Genomic DNA, 22,970 nt, shown 5'->3' with positions numbered 1-22,970 from the left:
TCCCTCTGAGGGTTTGATCTGGTCCCAGTAAAAGGTGTCTAGGACATTTGTCCTTGGTTTCATCTGCATGATCAGTTGGAGGTTGGCAGTCTCTTACCCTTTCCATTTGGGTGTCCCTAAATTGGACCTACAGAGTCCTTCTCAGGGTTTTGTGTCCTCTTCTCTCCACTCAAGTAAATTTTTCCTCTCAGGCTTATTAGAATGTCCTATTCAGATGCTAAATATCAGGACCCCACCCAAGATCCTGAACTTCTCATATGAAGGGTATTGTGAAAGAATTAAATAAAAACAGAGACAAATTTAGTAACATATGTAGTGGGGTTTGCAGGGCAATGCCAAAGGATAGACAGAGACCTCAGATGGAATTATTTTTAAAGATCATGTAATTTTTCAAAATGTTCTTAGGTATGTAATACCAGACATCAATGTCATTGCAATCCTGGTTTCCGGCCTCCAAATTGTGCATTACCGCAGTCTTTCAAACCTTCAAGGGATATGAATAGAGGCAAGTTTCTATATCTTTGGAATGCTATTTAGTAAAATTCTTAATTTGATTATCTTCTCTAAAATAAAATTATATTTTTACACTTAAATATATCAATTACATTTGGTTTTAAAAGATAATTTCTTTCAAAGAATGTGATTTAAATATTCTTAACTTTCACTTTTTCTAATAATATATAATAATATATATTATTATTTTCTAAAAATATATATTTTCTATAATATATATTTTGTTGTTGTTGTTGTTGTTGTTGTTGTTGTTTTGTCTTTTTGAGACAGGGTCTCACTATGTAGTTCAGTCTGGCCTTGAGCTCACTTTGTAGTCCAGCTAGTCTTGAACTCACAATGATCCTCTTGCTTTAGCCTCCTGAGTGCTGAGATTACCAGTGTGCATCACCACACCCACCTTAATAATATCACTATTGAAGCCAAACAGACTTTGAATTTTTTATTTATTAATAACATTGATTTTTTCCTTCAGAATATTTTTCAAAATTTATGCTGTATCTATCTACTCTGATTTTTCTGTTGTAGCAGAGATTTAATTAGAGACAATATTTGAGTCAGGGGTTTATAAATGAGAACAATCTACAAATTACTTATTGAAAAATGGCATAAGAGCATAAAGCACTTTTTGCTCCCTGTTGTTTGAATTTTTATTATTCATGCATCCACTAAGTTAGAAAACATTATTGAACTCTTGAAACACTCTGGGTGCTGATCTAGCACTGAGGCAAAACATGTGTCCTCGTGGATCATAGAGACAAAGATTATGTCTGTATACCCAGTGCTGAGAAGTGGCATGACCAAGACTTAATTTTTAGGCTCTTGACCTTTTAGTAATGATACAGTATCCCCATATAAAAATATAATCCTAGGATCGAAAGCCAACATTCTACAAAGTAAAAATGACATGTACACAAGAACTGTGGAGTGTTTTAATAATGCAAACCTTTGAAAATCTACCAGTGTAAATTTGGATCACCATGTGATTATACCATTCCACAATATATAATAGAGAACTTTTGGTGCTCTGCTACACTGCTACAGTGAGATGTCACTGTATCTGATGCATTATGTAGAGTACCCTGGAGCTTTCTGGAGCCAGTTTAAAGAGAAAGATCTTAGACAAAATCTTATGATTATATATTAGGTTTCTTCCATGAGTTAAGAATTGTTGCAAATGGAAGGTAATTTTTTTAATGTGTGTTTTATTTTTAGGTTTAATCAGAGGAAGTGCTTCAAAGAAGGTTAACAATAACTGGCTTATGAGTTTCTACATTGGTTTGTCTATTTTTATCATAGCAACTATAACAGCTGTGGCATGGAACAGACCAAAAAATCTGTTCTCAAAGGAAAAGGAATCCCTCAGTAGTGAGTAAGTTGAGTTTTTTGTTTGTTTGTTTGTTTGTTTGTTTGTTTGTTTTTGTGCAGTGTCTCACTACACAGCTTGGACTTGTAGTGATCCTCCTGGTTTGTGCCTCCTTAGTGCTGGGATTACAGGAATGCACCACCATGCCCAGACTCTAGTTTGTGTTCTGAAGTTAACTTTTAGTAATATTTAAATCTCTTAATATATAAGAAATTAGCAGCATCAACAGAATGAGTTTCATTGTACTAAGATTTTGAGTACCATTTCAGTAGCTCACTTAACTTTGTGACTTCTCTCTGAATATCTTCATCTTAAAGATGGAAATATTTTGGAATATTGTTTAAATGACTTGCCAAAGCTATTGCTATACCGATTGAGATGAGACAAACTCAATGTATATCTATTACTTTGAAATACCCTACTGGTTGTTGGAGAGTGAACTGTGTCTTCTACAGGAGCAACAGCACTGTTTACTAAAAATATTGTTGTTATGGACCATAACTGTGTGAAATATTTTAAAATTTAGTGCCTTGCTATCTAATACATGAAGTAATTTTTAGAAAATTTCCCTAGGTAATATTTTCAGAAGGCAAATTTATAATTTTGTCTGTAACATATACTTTTCATTTTTAAATAAATAATTTAAACACAGATGCAGAAAATAAGGTGGGAAACATTCACTTGCCCAATACTGGAATTAAGCACATATTGATGTTTCTGTTTTTGCTATGTACCAGGTAATCCTAGAGAGGTGGCTTGGTTGTGGGCAGTATGATCTGATGTGAAATAGCTATATTTGCTATCGATGGGGGGGGCAGTTAGAGGGCATAGGTCCTGTGGAACAGGTCTTTGGAGGATGTATATTACCCCGGTGTTCTTTCCCTAGTCTCTGCTTGCCAGCTATGAAGTGAAAGAGAAATAGATAATCCACAATTAACTGTTACAGAAGCTAGGAATTTGGCTCAGTGATAGAATGCTCGCCTAGCAAGCTGGAAGCCCTGTGTTTGGTCCTCAGCACCAAAAACAAAAAAAAATAAACCTCCCCTGAAAAATAATTCAACCAAAAAAGTACAGTAAAATAAAAACAAACACAAGACAACTGCACAATTAAATGTTACAAAACCACAATTAACTAATTAGCCTCTACACATAAACTTCCATATGTAAAACAACCTTATAGTGTTTGGCAAAGTGATAATTTATAAATATTTGTTTAACTAAATCTACAAATATATTTCTCCTTTTTTTGTTCAGTATATGTTGGAAGATCATTCTCTGGCACAAGAGGAATAAATGATTTGTGAGATATTTAAGAAGTTAAGTCATAAGCAGGATATTTTTGCTCCTTTATCCTGGAGTATATAGGAGAAATGTTCTTCTTTATGGTGGTTGTACAACTAAAATTTCAGTCTATATGCTTTCAATAGCTGAGATATTATTTTCTTCCCTGGTCACTCAGGAAGAATGTGTTGATGTAAAAGCATTTTAAGAAATCAAAATTTGTATTCCTTAAAGAGTCAGTATCAAAAATAGTTTTCATTAGGTCTCCCTTTATATCTCAAAAATGCCTATCTCTGTGTAAATAACACCATTAACATTTGGTTTTCCACACTTGATAATTATAAATTTTAGGTCTTTCTATAAATTCAAGCTATCTGGGGCTATCCTTTCTCCCTTTATAATGTGCAATTTTTGTTTGTGTACATATAGAGATATGGGTATTTTCTAGTTCTTCCCAGACATTATTATGACCTTTACTTAAAGTTACACTAGAGAGCCATGAGTTACTTCCATCAAATCAAACGATTCTTTTTCTTTATTATGTCTTATGTTATTCTGACCAAGGGAGTTATCTTCTAGCTCTCAAGCATAGGAAGTCTTGGTTAGATTGTTCTCTGATTAGGACATTTCTTCTTACATTCTGTCATCTCATAAATCCCAAGTTTATCTCACTTACCAGTACAGAACAAACATGAATCAGAATGCTTGGGTTATGGTAGGTGAACAAGAAAACTGAGAGCAAAAGAGTATATAGACCAGTCCATAATGTGTGTACACATGCACACACATCCATATCTGTATTGTTAACAGCTTCACCCATTTTTTTCCTCATTTCCTCTCATCCTGAAAACCTGTCGATATAATATCGTCTACAATTTTTATTCACTTATATTTAATGAGAGATGATAGTATTATCCATAGGAAAATATACATTATAATTATAATAGTTTAATTTTAAATAGTTTAATTTACTGTTAATCTACAAGTCTTGTCTTCTTACCTTGAATTCATGAGGAAAATTTGTTTTGGATGATAACATAGTTATATTTTAATTGTCTCACATGCCACTATAGTCTTCAGTCATTTATTTTTGGTGTAATCTTCAATTGGCACAGCCATTGGAAAGGATGTTGAAGCCAAAGTACTGAAGTGGGCTAAATTCCATTGTGTGTTGCATTAGTACCACCTTAGTACAATTAACTTTTTAAACTCATTTTAATGAGAAAAAAAAAGATAAAATAGAAATGAAGCAGTTTCAAAACAGGTTAGAATGATGGTTACAATAATTAACACATTGCATATTGTTGTCATCATAGTAGTTATTCAGAGGACAAGATTCAGATGTGATATCTTGTCTAAACAATATTAGTACAAACTTTTATTCTCAATGGCCATGACTCATCCAGATGACTGACACTGAATAAAGATCTAAAAGGTGCTGTACATTTTTTCAGGGTAAATTCTGAGGGTATTTGAATGACCTTGTCAGACACAGAACTTTCATTTTTAGTTATATAGGTCTTGCTGTAACTTGGTCTAAACCATCCAGCAGAAAATTATAAATATAGATATAAAAAGTAATATCATATTAATATGCTGAGCATTAAAAGGCTCAAGTCAACAACTTCTGGCAATTGCCAGTTCTGATGATAACCCAATACTGTTATGTACTATTGGACTATATTGGGTTATTTTGCTGAATTAAAGTACTTACAATCTTAAAACTGGCTTCAAGTATGAAAAAAATCCTTTAAAGATTTCTCTAAATACAGTTTCTCTAAGTGAAGTGGAACACTCATCTCTGACAAAGCAGAATGAAAAAAGGAGATGTCTGGAAGCCACAAAGCTAGGAAATCGATCAAATATATGTAGGTGGGACTTGGCCCAGTGCCTAAAGCAAACAAGCTACCTCACTCCTGAGATGAACATCCTGTCTGGTTAAGGTTAGCTATAAGTTGTTAGACAACCTAGTGGCATCTGTAACTAACTTCAAAACAGTGTAAATAAAGTATCATTTTGTTTTTTAAAAAAAGAAGATATATATATATATATATATATATATATATATATATATGAGATTTCAGTATCTCTAGTCTTTTTCTAAGTGACTGAAGGTTCTTAGGCCATTTAACAACAAATTCTGTTCACAAATCCTCCCATATTATTATTATTTTGCTATCAGTTCCTTCCAGATTTTCACTTCTGAGAGTGCCATTCTCATTAATTATTATTGCTCTCATTTTTATATTAAATGAACACATAGTAGGATATAAAAATATTTTTCAAATTTTTGTTCACCATTCCTGTATCCATTTAGTTGGCATTCTGTATTTCCTTATTTATGAATGCTGAATATTTAAATCTAATTTATCATCTGTGTGCTCTGAATATTTTGCATTGATTGAGCATAAAATATTACATTCAATTTTGAAACATAACTTAGTGAAGAGTCAACTGATGAAACTATTTGAAAATGTACTGTTGTCAAGGCCCAGCAAGTGTGTGAGAGAGCTTTCACTCTCCCCTGCACCTGCCAACTCTGGACTCAACCCAAATCTGGTGTGTGAGTGAGACCTTCAGCGTTGCTCTCGGGACCCCTCCAAACCCATCCAGATCAAGCAGAGGCCCACTTGTGAGTGAGTGCTTCTTTTCTGCTCTCTGAACAACTCCAGAAGGAACCCAGGCCTGGCATACAACCTGGGGTAAAATTCTGCAGCTGTAGTCTCTTCAGAGAGGCTAGGGGACAGAACCAACCACCCAGCTAGTCCAGTAGCAGAATATCTTGCCAGAGGGGCACAACAGGTGCACTTCCAAGGGCTGCAGCAGGAAGAAGCTAAGCATAGAAGCCAGACCTAAGCCAGACACAACTGAATGAATTCAAACTTTGTAGATCTGCATTCAAATTTCAGCAGGTGCTAGGGTTATAAATGCAACAAAGCTCTACACTAAAGATCAGAGAACAGTGGTATACAAAATAACAAAGAGACAGAGAAAAATGCAATCTCAGGCCCTGAGCCCACATAGAACAAGTGCAGAAGACACTAGCACAGAAGAAATAAGGAATCACACAGCTGAAATGCCTGAAATAATAGCATATGAAGAAAAGAAAAAAAAGTGCAGAAAGGTATAGAGGAACTCAGATCAGAAATAACCTCAGAATTAAAAAAATCTCTGAATTTATAACATCTGAAGTAAAGAATCAAATGTAGAAACATATAGAGGAAATCAGAGCAGAAATAATCTCTGAATTAAAAATCAAAGGATAAATATCATGAAAGAATTAATAACTGCTTCTCAAGAAGATACTGATTAAAAAATAGAAATTAGAAAAATGATGGAATCCTTGAATAAGCAATATAGGAAAGAAATAGGTTGCATGAAGTGGAGTCAAACAGATATACAGGAACTTAAAATCTCTATCACAAGCTTGCAAAACCATTTGAGTGAAAGTGAAGATAGTTTCATATCTTGAAGACGCTGTTGCAGCTAGTGAAAAGGTAATAAAACATCTCTTAAAAACAACTAGGATGCAGGAAAAAATAATGCATGGCCTGCAAGGTGATGCAGAGATGAACAACATGAGAATAATAGGAATCAATGATAAAATAGGAGTCAAAACAAGTGATATAAAAAGAATATGGACAGAAGTAACAGGAGAAAACTTTCCCAATATGGGAAAACAATGTGACATTCAGTAACTGAAACATACAGAACTCCAAATAACATCAACCCAATTAAAAACACACACAGACATATAATACTCAAGATCCCAGAAATCCAGCACAAGAACAATAAACTTAAAGAAACTAGAAAAAAGAAACAGAAGACATTTAAAGGAAAACACAACAGAATAATGGCAGACTTCTCTTCACAAACCATGAAGGCAAGAAGAGCATAGAGCAGAGTACTTCAAAATCTATATGCAAACAAATTCCAGCCCAGACTACTATAGCCTGCAAAATTCTCTTTCAACTTTAATGGAAAAGTGAAATATTTTCATGGCAAAAAACTACTAAAGAATTTCGTTAGTATAAAGCCAATGCTACACAGACTATTAGAAGATGTTCTAGAGAGGGACGAAAATAATCAGAACTACATGAATGAAAATGGAAGGAGCACAGTAAATAGGGCAAACCGTTAAACACAGGAGAAAAAGGAGTTAACAACAGCAGGTAAATAACATGTCAATCATAAGTCAACACATCTCAACTGTAACCATCAATGTAAATGGACTCAATTCAAGAATTAAATGAAATAGACTATCATAGTGGATTAGGAAGCATAATGCAACAATATGCTATATACAAGATACACACTTAGCTCATACAGAAATTCATAGACTGAAAGTCTAAAGGATGGAAAGCAATACTTTGTGCCCCAGCACCTCAGAAAAAATCCGGTGTATAGATCCTGTTCTCAGATAGTCTCAACTTCAAAACAAGAATGATCAAAGCAAATAAAAAAGACCACTGATTTGTTAGGGGAAAAATTCAAGAGGAAGAGGTAACACTCATAAATATGTGCTTACCAAACACAGGAGCACACAACTATATAAGACAAATCTTAAAGGACATGAAAAATCTGATATCCAATACCACAATACTAACAGGAGCCCTTAACACTCCCTTATCCAAAAAGGCAAATCGAACTGAAAAATAAATGAGCAAAGAATTAGCAGAGGTGAGCAAGAGCTTAGAAGAAATGGACTTAGTGGATATATGTAGAGTGTTCCAACCAAACACCACTGAATACATTTGTTTTCAGGTGCACATAGGTCATTTTCTAAAATAGACCACATACTAGTCCATAGGTCATGCTTAAGTATATGCAAGGAAACATAAATTATCCTATGCACGTTATCTGACCACAGTGCAATGAAATTGGAAATAAACAACAAAGGAAACCCAAAAAACCCCATAAATACATGGAAATTTAAAACACCTCCTATTCAGCAACAAATAGGTCACAGATGAAATTAAACAAGATATTGAAATATATCTACAATTCAATGAAAATTCAAGCACAGCTTGTCAGAATTTATGGGATGCAATGAAAGCAGTTCTTTGAGGGAAATTTATAGCTCTGCACTCACATATTAGGAAAATAGAACAGGAACAAATAAACACCATAATGCTGCATCTCCAACATCTAGAAGAGGAAGAGCAAACCAAACACAGAGGCCATAGATGGGAAGAATCATAAAGATTAGAGCAGAAAGTAATTCAATGGAGATGAAGAAAACAGGTCAAAGAATTAATGATTCAAAAAGCTTGTCCTTTGAAAGATTAAAAAAAATTGATATTGCCCTAGCTAACCTCATCAAAAAGATGAAAGAAAAAGTTCAAATACAACCAATAAAGAATGAAAAGGGTGTAACTACCACAGACCCAGTGGAAATTCAGAAGATTATCAATAGCTACTTTGAGTATCTTTACGTTCACACAATAGAAGACAGACATGAAGGACAGATTCCTAGAAAGGTACAAATTGCCAAAACTGAATAAAGAAGATATAACAACTCTCGAAACCCAATAGCAGCTAATGAAAAGTGAGATGTAATAAAAAACCTACCGACAAAGAAAATTCCAGGTCCTCATGGATTCAGAGCTAAATTTTACAAGAAATTTATACAAGATATAATCCTTATACTCCTCAAACTCTTCAATGAAATTGAAAAGGATGCAATCCTCCCAAAATTGTTCCTGAAAGCAAGTATTATGCTGATACCAAGACCAGGGAAAAACACAATTAAAAAAGAGAACAACAAGCCAATCTCTCTCATGAACATAAATGCAAAAGTTCTCAATAACATACTATCAAATAGAATACAGAAAATCATCAAGAAGATTATACACCATGACCAGTAAGGATTCATTCCAGGGATGCATGGATGGCTCTGTATATGCAAATCTATAAGTGTAACACATTATATCAATACAGCCAAATATAAAAACCACATGATCATCTCAATTGATGCAGAAAAAGCCTGTGAGAAAATCAAACACTCATTCATGTTCAAAGTCCTACACAAAACTAGAATAGGTGGCCTCTACATCAATTTGATAAAAGCCATCTATGACAACTCAATGGCTAACATAATTCTAATTGGGAAAGACTCAAATCTTTTACTCTCATATCTGGTACAAGACAAGGAGTTGTCTGTCAATGCTCCTATTCAATATAGTTTTGTAATCATTAGCTAGTGCCATTAAACAAGAGAGAGAAATAAAAGGAATATGAATAGGTAAAGAAGAATTTAAACTGTCATTATTTCCAGATGACATGATACTTTTCTTGCAAAACCAAAAACCTCCACCAAGAAGCTACTAGAATTAATACAGAAATTCAGTACAATAGCAGGATACAAAGTCAATACCCAAAAGTCAATAGCATTCCTCTACACAGATAGCAAACACACAGAGATGGAAATTAGAGAAACAATACCTTTTACAAAAGCACTGCGGAAAAAGAAATAGCTTGGAATTCATCTAACTAAAGAAGTCAAAGATCTTTTCATGGAAAATTACAGTACCCAGGTCTATCACCATGCACTAAGCATGTCAAAATGGACTAAATATCTATACAATAAAAGAGAAACACTTATCCTGGAAGAGAAAGTATGAGGAACTCTTGAAGACATAAGGGTAGGCAAAGAGTTCATGAACAAAAACCAAATAGCACAGATAATACTTGAAAGAATTAAAAACTGGGACCTCCTCTTATTGAGAAGTTTTTGCATGTCAAAAGAAATTACCAACAAAGTGAGAAGACAACCCACAAATTGGGAATAAATTTTAACTAATAAGCACTCAGACAAAGGTCTGCTCTCTAAAATTTAAAGAGCTAAAAAAAAATCTGGGCATCTAAATTTAAAGACCCAATCCAGAAATGGGCATCCAAGATGAAGACACACTTCTCTGAGGATGAAATTTTAGAAGCAAATAAATATATGAAAAAATGCTCCACATCACTATCCATCCATGAAGTGCAAATTAAAACAGCACTGAAATAACATCTCACCCCAGAAAGAATGACTATGAAGAAAAAATCAACCAACAACAAATGTTGGAGAGCCTGTAAGGATAAAGGAACCCTTCTCCACTGCTGGTAGAAATATACACTGGTGTAACCATTATGGAAATCAGTGTAGAGACTCGCTAAGAAACTAAGACTGGAAATCCCACTTTAACCAGCTGTCCCCCTACTGGGAATTTTCCAAAAGGGACTGAAAACCTCCCATCATAACGGTATATGTGCACCTATGTTTATAACAGCACAATTTGTGATAGCCAAATCTTGGAAACAACTAAAATGTGCATCACCTGAGCAATGGATGAAATACATGCGGTATTTTTGTACAATGGTGTATTACTCAACTATAAAGAATGATAAGCTAGAAGCCTTTATATTTAAGTCAATACCACTTGAAGATATAAGTGAAATAAACAAGACCCACATGTGTAAATATCCTATGGTCTCGCAAGCATAAGAACTCAGAAGAAGAAATAAAAATAGAAAGTTATAACTCAATTAAATGGAAAGTGAAAAACTAAGAATTAAATAATGAAGAGAGGTCAAGGAGAAAAAGCTAGGAAACATGACAGGGGCAAAACCACACACTTGTATGCACAAAATGGTTAGGGCAACGATCTTGACAATCTTCAGCAGGTTTTTAAAACTAGCAGTTGATTGGTAAGATTCTTACCCTGACTAACTACATATACTGATACCTGTGAACTAAGCAATTGCACTGAAGATAGCAATGGGTAATACTACGGTAATGCTTGGAATTTCTGTCATTCTGGTCTTCTTTATTTTTGAACTGGGGATTGAACTCAGGCCCTTTTGCTTGCCAGGGAAGCACTTATTCTACTAAGCCATCTCCTCGGCCCCTATTCTGATCTTCTAATTATGTACTGCTTCTAATGTCATGTCAATTACTAGTATACTGTCTCTCAAGTAAATGTTTAAAGAAAAGGGGTAATAAGTGAAAACAAGAGACAAATGTAGGGCTGTCCTGTTACAGTGCTGTATGTGGTCAGATTTCTAAGTTTCTGTGCAAAACTATGTAATTGCTTATTTTTATTTTCTTAAATATTTTTCAATTTTTTTATGTTTTTCTTCATATTCTACAGGGATTTAACGTTGAACATATCAGTGCTTGATAAAAAATACCTGTTATATTTTATGTGCAAAAGTTTGATATTCAGACAGATAGTGACATTAGGTTCAACTGCCTATGTTATAGAATAATAATATCATTAAGCTTCTCTTCTGGAGGGTTAACACCTTAAGTTTTCAGACCAAAAGTTAGAGGAAAAAAAAGGCTTGCAAGAACAGCCAACATTTTGGCCCTAGCCTTTCAAGGTCAGTGAGAACTCAGGATGTAAGAGAACCTGTACTATAATATCCTATAACTCATTGGTGTCCCAAATTTTCTGATCAAGGAGATTATGGCGCTACAGAGGAAAGTGATTGGTGATGTATAGGGTGCCTAATGAGAGTCATATATAGAGAAAATATTCTCTCAGGCTTTCACAAAGAAAATATTGGTCAAGCAATGGCCATGACTTATCCACATGGCTGACACTGACAAAGGATGTACAAACTGGGGTATAAGGTTTCAGAATAAATCCTGAGTGGATTTGACAGCCCTTGTCAGATAAAAAAGTTGCATTTCTTGTTATATAGGTCTTGCTTTATCTTGGTCTTCACCATCCAGCAGAAAAGTATAAAAACGAAGTATAAAATGTAAAGCCATATTAATATGCTGAGTTATAAAAGGCTCAAGTTAACAACTTCTGACATTGCCAGTCCTGCAGATAACCCACTGCTATTATGCACTACTGACTATATTTTGCTGAATTCACACACCTATAATATTTAAATATCAATGGAATACCCATCTCTGACAAAACTAAACAAAAATGGGGATAGAAATGAGGACCATTTTGTATCTGTATATACAAAATAGTTAGGATAGATATACAACTACTTTGTCCTAATTCAATGAGAAAAAATAGATGTACTAATAGTGTTTGGACAGGATATTATGTCTGCATTTTGTACTATGAATAAGCACTATGAAGACAGCAATATGCAATTTATTATTTATTGAAACTGTCCTTCTAATCAATTTTGAAACTATCTGATTGCTCTTTGTTTCTCAATAAAATTAATAAAGTATGTTCTGTTGTCATGTGCCAATTACTTTCACTGACTTCTTAAGGTATTAATTGCCTCTCAATTCATGTGTGTTTTCTTCTACTGACTTCTAAAGTTTCCTCCTTATTTTTCATGTTTTATTTTACTAGTATGTCTTTTATTAGTTTGCTTTCATTTATCCAAATCTGTGTTTAATTTACAGTCATATATCAATCTCAAATTATTAATTATGGAAAAAGTTGAGTTATTGTCACTCAAGTTTTAATTTCCCCGTTCTTTCTATTCCCATCTGAAATCACTGTATTGATTAGACTCTCCCCATTTTAGCCTCCATATGTCTTAAATGGGCTTTTCATAAATATACCTTTATGTTGTTCCACCTGTCATAACTTCCACCTGTCAGTTTCCTAATCATCCTTTCTTAAGCAGCTATCATTTTCTTGCCTTACTTATACCTTAATCTCCATGGGCATGTTAAACATTTCTATTTTAAAGGTTTTTCATGTTATCTGTTGATGCATGAAACTTTCTGTGCTATTCATATGGGCATGCACTATGCAGTTGTTTATAATGTAAGGTTTGTAAATTTATCCTTGGGAGAAATGACAATTCCCTTGGAAATGCTGTGTAAACTGAATTATAGGGAGCTTTACTGGGAAGATAGTATTATTTCAGGTTTGCTCTTTTGGGCCATGAACATGGTAATAATTTCTATGAAATCTGATTCTTATTTCTACGTTGTGAATTGAGTAATTGAGTTCTCTTCTTACTAAATTGAGTACACCTGAAGTTCATGAGTTACAAGCTACCCTTTCTGGCCACAGTGCTAATATAATTCACCTGTTACATTCTTAACTTCAGTAGTCCTAACTTCTGTTATCTCCCTTCAAGACTACCATGCTTAGGAAAGCAGCTTCATTCCAGGTTCAAAAAACATCAAAATACTTGATACCAACACCCTCCAAGTGAGGTTCATTAAAATTATATCCTTAACCTCTATATTACTTCTGATTTTCCTGTTTCTTCTTTTTCCAGTGGGAAAAAAAGAATACATTTCTTCTATTTGCCAATATCAGTTATGCATTAGATTTTTTTTGCCATTTTCTTTAGCTATCTCTTATGTGTGAAGTAGAAAGGAGACGTTTTCCTGCCTATCTACTCTGTGAGATAGCCCTGATAGATATGTGAATTTTAATTTACAACAGGTGGTAATTTATATATCAACATATAAAAAGCTGATGGACAGACTCAAAGCCCTTTTTAGGGATTTAGAGTGAAAGTTGTATGTTGGGAAGTCATAAGAAAAAAAAAAGATCTCTGCTATGCAGGTACTTTTCTACAGGACAATTTGAATTTTCCATTCCACTGGTAAGCAATGTCATTTCTTTGCATGCACCAAATGCTTCAAGAGTTATTTTTGGTATATAATGCACTATCCTTCATTTTCAGTTAGTTTCTATTAATTTTTAGTTGCTATTTTCATATAGGTCCATAGCAGATGATACTGCACACACCCTTTCCAGCAGGTAAACTACCTAGGAAATACTTCTTAAAAACAAATATGTTGAAATTAAAACTGAAAAATTGTTAATTTTCAAATAATTGTTCAATATGTTCTGTTCAATATAATTTTCACTCACAATTTATAAAGGTTTCAGTCAATAGGTGGTGCCAAGCATTGCTTAGCAGAGGGGCATCGTAGAGGAGAAACTGTTCTTTTATTTATTTATTTTTATCTTTATATATTTGTTTTTAAATTATTATTTTTTATTTGATTTATTTATTTATTTATTTATTTTTATCTTTTTGCTGAACCAGGGATTGAAGTCAAGCCCTTGTGCTTGCCAGGGAAGCACTTATTCTACTGAGCCATCTCCCTGGCTCTGAGAAACAGTTCTTGATGTGCAGAGAGCAACAGCAAGCAGCGGCCCTGTCTTTCCCTTATCCATTCCAGCATGTGAGACTTTTGGATGCTGCCACCCACTCCCAGTATAGGCTTCTGAATTCAGTAAATTCATCTGACCACACCCAGAACTATGCTCATCACAATTGGTGAACTAATTTAGTAGCACACGGTCTTAATCCCATTATCATAAACCCTAGATCTGGCAACATCCAAAAAGCCTGACTATGGCTGCATAAGGTTTCAGAGGGACATTGAGATAAAAACCATAACACCATATAATCTTTAAGGTTTTATTGATCACCTACTTTATAATAAAAGAGGAAAAATACTACTGTAATCTTATAAAACAAAAATCATTTATAATTAGTTTCCAAAGCAAGCTGAAGATTTTCACATCTTCTATACTTGGATACACAAAAGGGAGTATAAAACTTTGTTTTAATTGCTTTGACAACTGCAAACTAAATTCCAAAAACTGAGTGAATAATCACTTCACCTAGGAAGTGTTTACTTAAGAGATTACCACAAACACTAAGATCTGTGTTCCCATAAATCTTTCACATGCCACAATTTTGTTGACAAGACTTCTCTGAATTATTTTTCAGTTTTAATTTTTGTTGTTGTTCTTTTTCATGCTTCACATGATTTTGTAATCCCTCTGAAATGACCAGGTATTTTCCAGTCTGTTTTTTCTTCATTGTGGAATTTTCATTTCTTTTCTATTGTTTCGTATTTTTCCTTAAAATGACCTCTTTTGTTCGCATTTAATCCACTGCTGTTCCAGAATATACTTTCTAACAACAAATTAAAGCTTTTAGGAAGCTTTAATCATCAGGAAATATGAATTTCTGTCCTCCCTGATAGAAGTGAGTCCATCCATTAGGAAAACCACAGCTTTCTGTACTTTATTTTCTTCCTTGTTGTTCTTGGATGTTTCCTTACCTGACCACTGTGTTACAGACATTAGTTACCCCACATCAAATATGACAAAAACTTGATTTGATTTATCATCTCTGTTCTGTCATTGTCACAGAGGAAACTGTGATTGAGGACTAGAGCACTGAAGTTCTCTTAGATTTATACTCTCCTTGAAGCACTAACCTCCCTTTATAATCCTAAATTGTTGTATGATGAGCCATATTTATTTTGTTCATCTTCAATTTATAGGTAGACCGTACAGAGAAAATGTACTATAAATAGCTGTTTAGTGAATGAATGGTTATTCTTAAAGTTCACAGTGCACATAGAGAATATGTCATTCATACTAGAAGTGATTGATATTCAGCAATTTGAGGGGTACTAAAGGGCATCATCCATAGGGCAAATATGCATAGCACTGGAAGAGTGTATTAAGAAAAGTCTGTGCACACACCTAGCTTTGTTTACCATGTGCCTGAAAAGCATTTTCCATTCCTTCATTTCAATTTAATAGGCTGAGCAGATATAGCAGATTGCTGTACTTTACCATTATTGTTAGTATCTAGTATATTTTTATTTACATATGCTTTTAGTGTTATTTTTTTTCTTTTGTAAAGCCAGTGGAAGAAACTTATACAACCAGATTCTATGATTATAAACACAATGAAACAAGAAATGTACATGTGTGGCACTAGTCTAATATTAAAGTCTAGACATAAAAAATCTGAGCACTTACTATATTAAGTTTGCCCAAAGTTTCTTAGAATAATAGAAAAAGTGCAACTATAAGGATTGAAGATATGAAATATTGAAGTTGTAGATAGGAATAGAATGGCACTTCATTTAACTATTGTCACTGATTTTTCTGTGTCAGTATCTACACTTTTTCTGTGAATCAATCTCTTGTTCTCTATACTTTTTCTCTCTCCAATGATTTTCTTTTGGGATTTAAAAACGAATCTGTGACTGTAGTATGGAAAAGAATCCCAAGGATTAGGATATTTAGTTGTAATTAGTATAAAAATAACATATTGGCAGATATTTCTTTTTTTCATCAGTTGGAATAGAAAAATGAAGAAATTGCCATAGAAAATAGGCACAATTTTGACAAGTTATATCATATTAAACATTTTCTTATTTACTTAGGTCAAAATCAGAGGAGAGCATCAAATTAAATGAAAATACGTAAGTATATTAGAAGATATACTTAAATATATGTGTATATATTTAAATAAAAAGGAAATTCATAATCCAAATGTCATTTTTCATTATTGATTAGTTACAAGAATTGGTAGAGAAATGTAATAATAGATAATCAGTATTTATTATATTTTTTATTAAATTAGTTTCTCAGTTTCAGTTTAGTAATGGTCTCCTAAGTTTATTGGGGTTGGTTTGTTTGTTTTTTTTGTTGTTGTTGTTTTTTGTTGTTGTTGTTGTTGTTGTTGTTTGGTGGAACTGGGGATTGAACTCATGGCCTTGCACTTGCCAGGGAAGTACTTATTCCACTGAGCCATCTCCCTGGCCCATCTCCTAAGTTTATTGGGAACTTGTTTTGTTATTGGAAAGCAATTGTAGTGTTGATATTAATGAGAGTCGTATCTGTCAATTAATTTCTAAAATACTCTAGTGATGATCAAGACCACTTTATCTATTAGCCCTTAGAGACATGGTTTCTTGTGCCTTTGAGCTTTCAGGGACAAACTCTTCACCACATAAAAATATTTGTACCCTAAACATTGAAAAACTTAAATTAAAATTTGTTCATATTTCTTAATAGAAGTAAATATATTACCTTGGTATAATCATAAATATTTCATTTTATAGAAAAATGTTAAATTTTCTCATTTACAACTGATTATTAGTAAAAAGTAGAGCTCCAAAGAAATCAGAGAAAATCCTATTATAAGTAATTATAATTTATTATAACTTTAAAAAACAAAATTTTATATTATCAGAAATTATTTGAAAATTTACATTCCACTAAATTCTAGAAGAATCATAAGCTCATGTGACCAAACAAAATTGCACCAAGAGAACGTAAGGAATTTAAATCATTAATAGCAAACAAGGTTGCAATAGTAACAAAAACTCTAAGGATCAAGGAAAGCCTGAGACTTGATGAATTTACTGCTTAACTAATATCAAGGAATTTCTCTAGACAATGGGGGAGAGAATGAGTCAAATAATAGTATGTGGACAGCATTAGCATAATTAAAAGCAAATAAGGACTTAACAGAAAAACAAAAACTATAGACCAATAACTTAATGAACTTACATGAAGAAATTCTCAATGAGTGTCTGGCAAACAGACTTCATCAATGCATTGCGAAATCCTACTCCATGACCAAGTAGAATTCATTGCCAGGAATCAAGGATCACTCAAAATATGTGAATTAATAGATATCATATACCACATGAATAACATAAGAATAAAAAATGCATCATCTCAATAGAGGAAGGAAAACATTTTGACAAATTTCAACATCCCTTCCTGAGAAAAAGCTTGAAGAAACAGTTATATCAGGACATATTCTCAAACTCAAAAGTCTTGTATGCCAAAAGCACAGCTGGCATCATGTTGGACAGGAACATCTAGAAGACTTTCATCTAAATCATTAATGAGCTCCAGGCCCGGCATGTGCATGGGACTGCCCAGGGTCCTGCAGAACCTCATTACAGCCAGCACCCAGGGCTGGTGTGTGTGGCGGGACTGCTCTGGCCCCCTGGATCCTCATTCCAGCCAACTCTAGGCACAGCATGTGAGTGGGACTTTTTCCATCAGACAGGCCCAGCGTGGAAACCTGAGGCAGAACTCCCTGCAGAGAGGCTAGAGGCAAGATGCACCCAGCTAATCCAGGAGCAAAACATCTTTCCAGAGTGGCACAGCAGGTTCACTTCAAAAGGCTGAAGCAGGAATAAGTGGATCACAGAAGCCACACCCAAGCCACACCCACCTGGACAAGTTTGAACTTGGTAGATCCAGACCTGGTGGTAAGGTAATATCTGCACCATAACTCTGCATCAAAGGTCAAAAGATAGTACTATTCAAAAGACAAAGAGAAGGAGCAAAATGCATTACCAGGCCCCGAGCCCACCTAGAACAAATGCAGGAAGCAATAGCATAGAAGAAAATGGGAATCACACACCGGAAATCTCTGAGATAATAGCGTCGGAAGTAAAGAAACAACTGCAGAAGGGTATAGAGGAAATCAGATCGGAAATAATTTCTGAAGTAAAAAAAAAGATAGATATAATGAAAGAATTATTAAGTGATTCTGAAGAAGACACTGATAAAAAAAGTAGAGAATAAAAAAATGATATAATTCTTGAATGACCAATATAGGAAATTAATAGAAATCATGAAGCATATTCCAAGGGATATATAGGGAGATAAAACCTCAATCACAAGCTGGCAAAAACATATGAATGAAAATAAAGATAGACTTTCAGACACTGAAGCCACAATTGCAGCTAGTGAAAAGGTTAAAAAAAAAAAAATTCTTAAAAACGACTAGAATCTTTAGAGGCTGGAGAGATGGCTCAGTGGAATAAGTGCTTCCTTGGCAAGTACAAGGGCATGAGTTCAATCCCCTGTTCCAGAAAAAAAATAGGATTCAGGAAAAAATAATTCAACATTTGCAAGATGATGCAAAGATGAACAACATAAGACTACTAAGCATGAATGAGAAAGGAGTCAATACAAATGATATAAAAACAATATGGACAGAAGTAATAGCAGAAAACTTTCCAAATATAGGGAAACAATATGGCATTCAGGTAACTGAAGGATATAGAACTCCAAATAACATTAACCCAATTAAAACTACACCCGGACATATAATAATCAAGATCCCAGAAATTCAGCACAGGAACAATATACTAAAAGCCACTAAAGAAAAGAAATATCACATTTAAAAGAAAACCCATGAGAATAATGGCATATTTCTCTTCAGAAACCATCAAATAAAGGAGAGCATGGAGCAAAGTACTACAAATCTTGCAAGAAAACAAATTGCAACCCAGACTGATACACCTTGCAAAACATTCTTTCAAGTTTAATGGAGAAGTGAAATACTTCCATGGCAAAGAACAACTAAAGAATTTCATGAAGACAAAGCTAACCCTATACAGACTATTAAAAAATATTCTAGAGAGGGATCAAAATGACCACAACTCCATGAGTGAGAACAGAAAGAACCCAACAAATAGAGCAAATAATTAAACACAGGAGAAAAGGGGGTGTATAACAGCAGGTAAATAACATATCAAACATAAATCAATGCATGTCAATTATAAACATCAAAGTACATGGACTCAATTCAATTAAAACAAATAATTGGAGAGTGGATTAGGATGCAAAATTGAACAACATTTTGAATAAGACTTCATCTATCAACTGATTGGTTTATCTTCAAAGTTTTGTCCAACTTGTAATTTCAATTATTCTGTGATTTTTGCCTCTGGAACACAGTTTTTCTCATGAATTGTAAGTAATGCTTTATCCTGGCTTTATGACTTTTTAACTTAGAAATAAATTTTCTGCAAGATTAGAATTCAGTTTAGATGCTGCCAAATTCCTTACCAATTTGAATGTGGGGAAATTAGAGAAATTATATACTGAAAAAAGAAAAGATATTCTATACTATACATCTTGGTTTTGGAATATTTTTACAAAATAAACATGTGTGTACATTACTCTTAAATTCTGTAATTATTTTAAAGAAAAAATCATTTAAATCACGCTCCCAGTGTTAAATGATAAATCTCTTCTAATTCTAGAGAAGTATATATAAAAAAATAAATCTTATTGCTAAATGTCACTTTTTGTATTATGTTCTAGATTTTTTTAAAATTAGGTATTTAAATGATAGACCTTCATTTGGCCTCCAATCTACTTCTAGATTTTGATTTTTTTTTTTTTTTGGTATTTACTAACATTTAGGTTTGGATTTTGATTATATAGCTTTTACTGTATTCAGTGTGAAAATATGTGATCTTGTATTTATCATTCTTTTGTTTTCAGCACTGCTGTGGTCTCAAATTTCACACTTATTATTTGTTAAATCCTAAAATCCTATGAGTAGACTTCAGACCACTGTTCTTGATCCTTCATATTGTTTTTTATTCAATGAGACTTTTTGATGTGTGTATATGTAACATACATGACAATCTTTACTGCTATTTGATCAATAGTATGAAAGTTATGAACATAATACATTTTTATTCTATAAAAAACAAATATAAAATAAAATAACTGAAATTAATAAAATAGAATAAAATCATTAACAATTATTCCCAGAGTAACAGTGCTGGTAACTACAGTGTGAGTCTGTGCTCTGTCCTTCCTCCATGTACCCTGGGACAGTAGTACAGATGAGGAGAGCATAAATAGACACTCCACCATTCATCCATTATCTCTAAGATGGTGAGGCCAATGAGAGGAGTCAAGAGGAGTATCCATGCTCTGTGTGTCCTCTATGCCCTGACATGCCTAGCCAGTAGAGGAGTACAATGGTACAGGTTAGATGTATATTGCAGTACGGGCAAGAGGAGACACTAAGAAACAGATACCTCTAAGCAAAGCCTCCACCTCAGTGAAGAGGCTATCTGACATTAGAAATCTAAATACATCAGCACAGAAAACAAAACAAAGTAAAAATTAAAAAATGAAAAATGACAAGATGAAAAAACATAATGGAATCCTAAACTCCCAGAGCAACAAGGATAAGTCCATAACACATAGAAATAAAAGCAATCAGAAGCCAGCAAATGGAACTCTTGTAATGATATCAGAAGTGGGAAAGTAAATGCAAGAGGTGACAGAAAAATAATCTGTAAGGTACAGAAATATGGCTATTAAAAATACAGACATTAAAGCAGACACAAATACAGGAGCTCAGGAAAACTATAGAAAGCATGAATGCTAATCATAGACAAGAAATGGAGTCAATGAAACAGATCTAAGTAGAAATGCAGAAGACTAGAAATTCTATTGTAAGCATGTGCAGCAGATTGAATGAAGGTAAAGATAGAATATGAGAACTAGAAGACAGGAACACAATTAGTAACTATGAATTGAAAGATCTTAAAAGTTTCAAGAGATCATGAAAAGTCAATCCAACAGCTACAGGACACAGCAAATCAGAGCAACATAAGATTGACTATAATAAGTAAGAAAGCTAGAGATAGCACAAAAGCCATTAAAACTTCTTCACAGAAATAATGACAAAAAAAATCCCAAACCTGGATAAAGAATTTGACATGCAAATAAATGAAGCATATAGAACTATAGGTACCCATCTACACCAAGGCATATACTAATCAAAATTTTCAGAAATTCACAAAATATTAATAGCATCTAAGAACAGAAGCATATCCCCTACAAAGGAAAGCCCATCAGAATCATAGCAGACTTCTCAACAAAAACCATAAAGTAAAAATAGCTTGGAGCAAAGTGTTTCAAACCCCAATAGAAAACAATCTTCAAACTAGATTGATGTACTACACATTTTTTTTTTCAGTACTGGGGATTGAACTCAGGACCTTATTCTACTGAGCTATCTCTCTGGGCCTGAGCTATCTCCCTTTGCCTACACAAAACTATCTTTCAAATTGATGGAGAAATAGGACGCTTTCATGACAAAGAATAACTGAAGAAATTTATAACCATCAAACCATCTCTACAGAATTCTCTGATAGGTATATTAGAAAGAGATAATGAAAGCACAGAACACCAACAGAAAGAAGCCAATGGACAGAGCAATCAGTTAAACAGAGCAAAAAGAGAACAAATGTGAAATAGGAACCAAGAAAAACCAATGCATATGCATTATAACCATCAGTGTAAGTGATCTCAATTCACCAATCAAAAGAAATAGGTTGGCAGAATGGATCAAGAAGCACTACCCAACAATATGATACATTTGGGAAACACATTTAACCCTAAAAGAAACTCTTAAACTAAAAATCAAAGGATTGAAAACAATTCTCCATTTGACAAGAATTCAGACAAAAAGCAAGAATAGATATTATATTTCCACACAATGAAAATTTTAAGCCAAAATTGATCAAAAGTGACAAAGAAGGTCACTACATACTTGTTAGAGGAAAACTCCAAGAAGAGATAACAATCATAAATATTTACTTACCAAACACAGGCTCACCCAACTACATGAAACAAATATTAACTGACATTAAAAAAAAAACACTAAAACAACTGTAGTGGGAGACTGAATACCAAATTCTCACAAATACGTAAGTCAACTAGATAAAATATCAACAGAGAAATACAGAATTAAACAAAGCCTGTGAACAAGTGAACTTGATAGATGTCTACAAAGTATTCCATCCCAAAACATCAGAATACACATTCTTCTCAGCTGCCCATGAGGCATTCTCCAAAACAGATCATTTATTAGCTGAGAAAGATTGTTTAAGTAAATGTAGAGGAATTAATTTCATCCCATGAATACTATCTAACCAAAGTGCAATAAAACTGAAAATCAATGATAAAAGAAGGCACAAAAACTGCATTAACACATGACAAGAAATTAACACCCTTCTGAAAAACAAATGGATCACAGATGAAATTTAAAGGTATATATAATTAAGAAATAATTCTAATGCAACATACCAAAATTCAAGGAACATAATGAAAGCAGAACTACAAGGGAAATTTATAGCAATGAACCCAACACTTCGGTAAAACAGATAAACTCATATAAACAATATAATGTTGAACCCAACTTGCAATAGCTAAATCTCAGAAACAACTCAGATGTCAATCACCTGAAGAACAGATAAAAAGGATGCAGGAATATA

General features: G+C 33.6%; 1 protein-coding gene across 1 annotated transcript in view; it reads left to right on the top strand.

Annotated features, from left to right (window-relative positions):
- Positions 1-22,970, top strand: part of LOC101572691 (disintegrin and metalloproteinase domain-containing protein 32-like) — a 227,901-nt gene that overhangs the window by 175,481 nt on the left and 29,450 nt on the right. The window contains exons 18-21 of the mRNA XM_023722021.1: positions 406-505; positions 1,726-1,882; positions 13,810-13,848; positions 16,293-16,331. Coding sequence (XP_023577789.1) covers positions 406-505; positions 1,726-1,882; positions 13,810-13,848; positions 16,293-16,331 — 335 coding nt within the window. The remainder of the gene's footprint in view (positions 1-405; positions 506-1,725; positions 1,883-13,809; positions 13,849-16,292; positions 16,332-22,970) is intronic.

This window comes from Octodon degus, unplaced genomic scaffold (assembly GCF_000260255.1).
Source record: "Octodon degus isolate 3935 unplaced genomic scaffold, OctDeg1.0 scaffold00088, whole genome shotgun sequence".
Classification (NCBI taxonomy): domain Eukaryota; kingdom Metazoa; phylum Chordata; class Mammalia; order Rodentia; family Octodontidae; genus Octodon; species Octodon degus.
The sequence above is the reverse complement of the archived record's forward strand: the minus strand, read 5'-3'. Positions and strand labels throughout refer to the sequence as shown.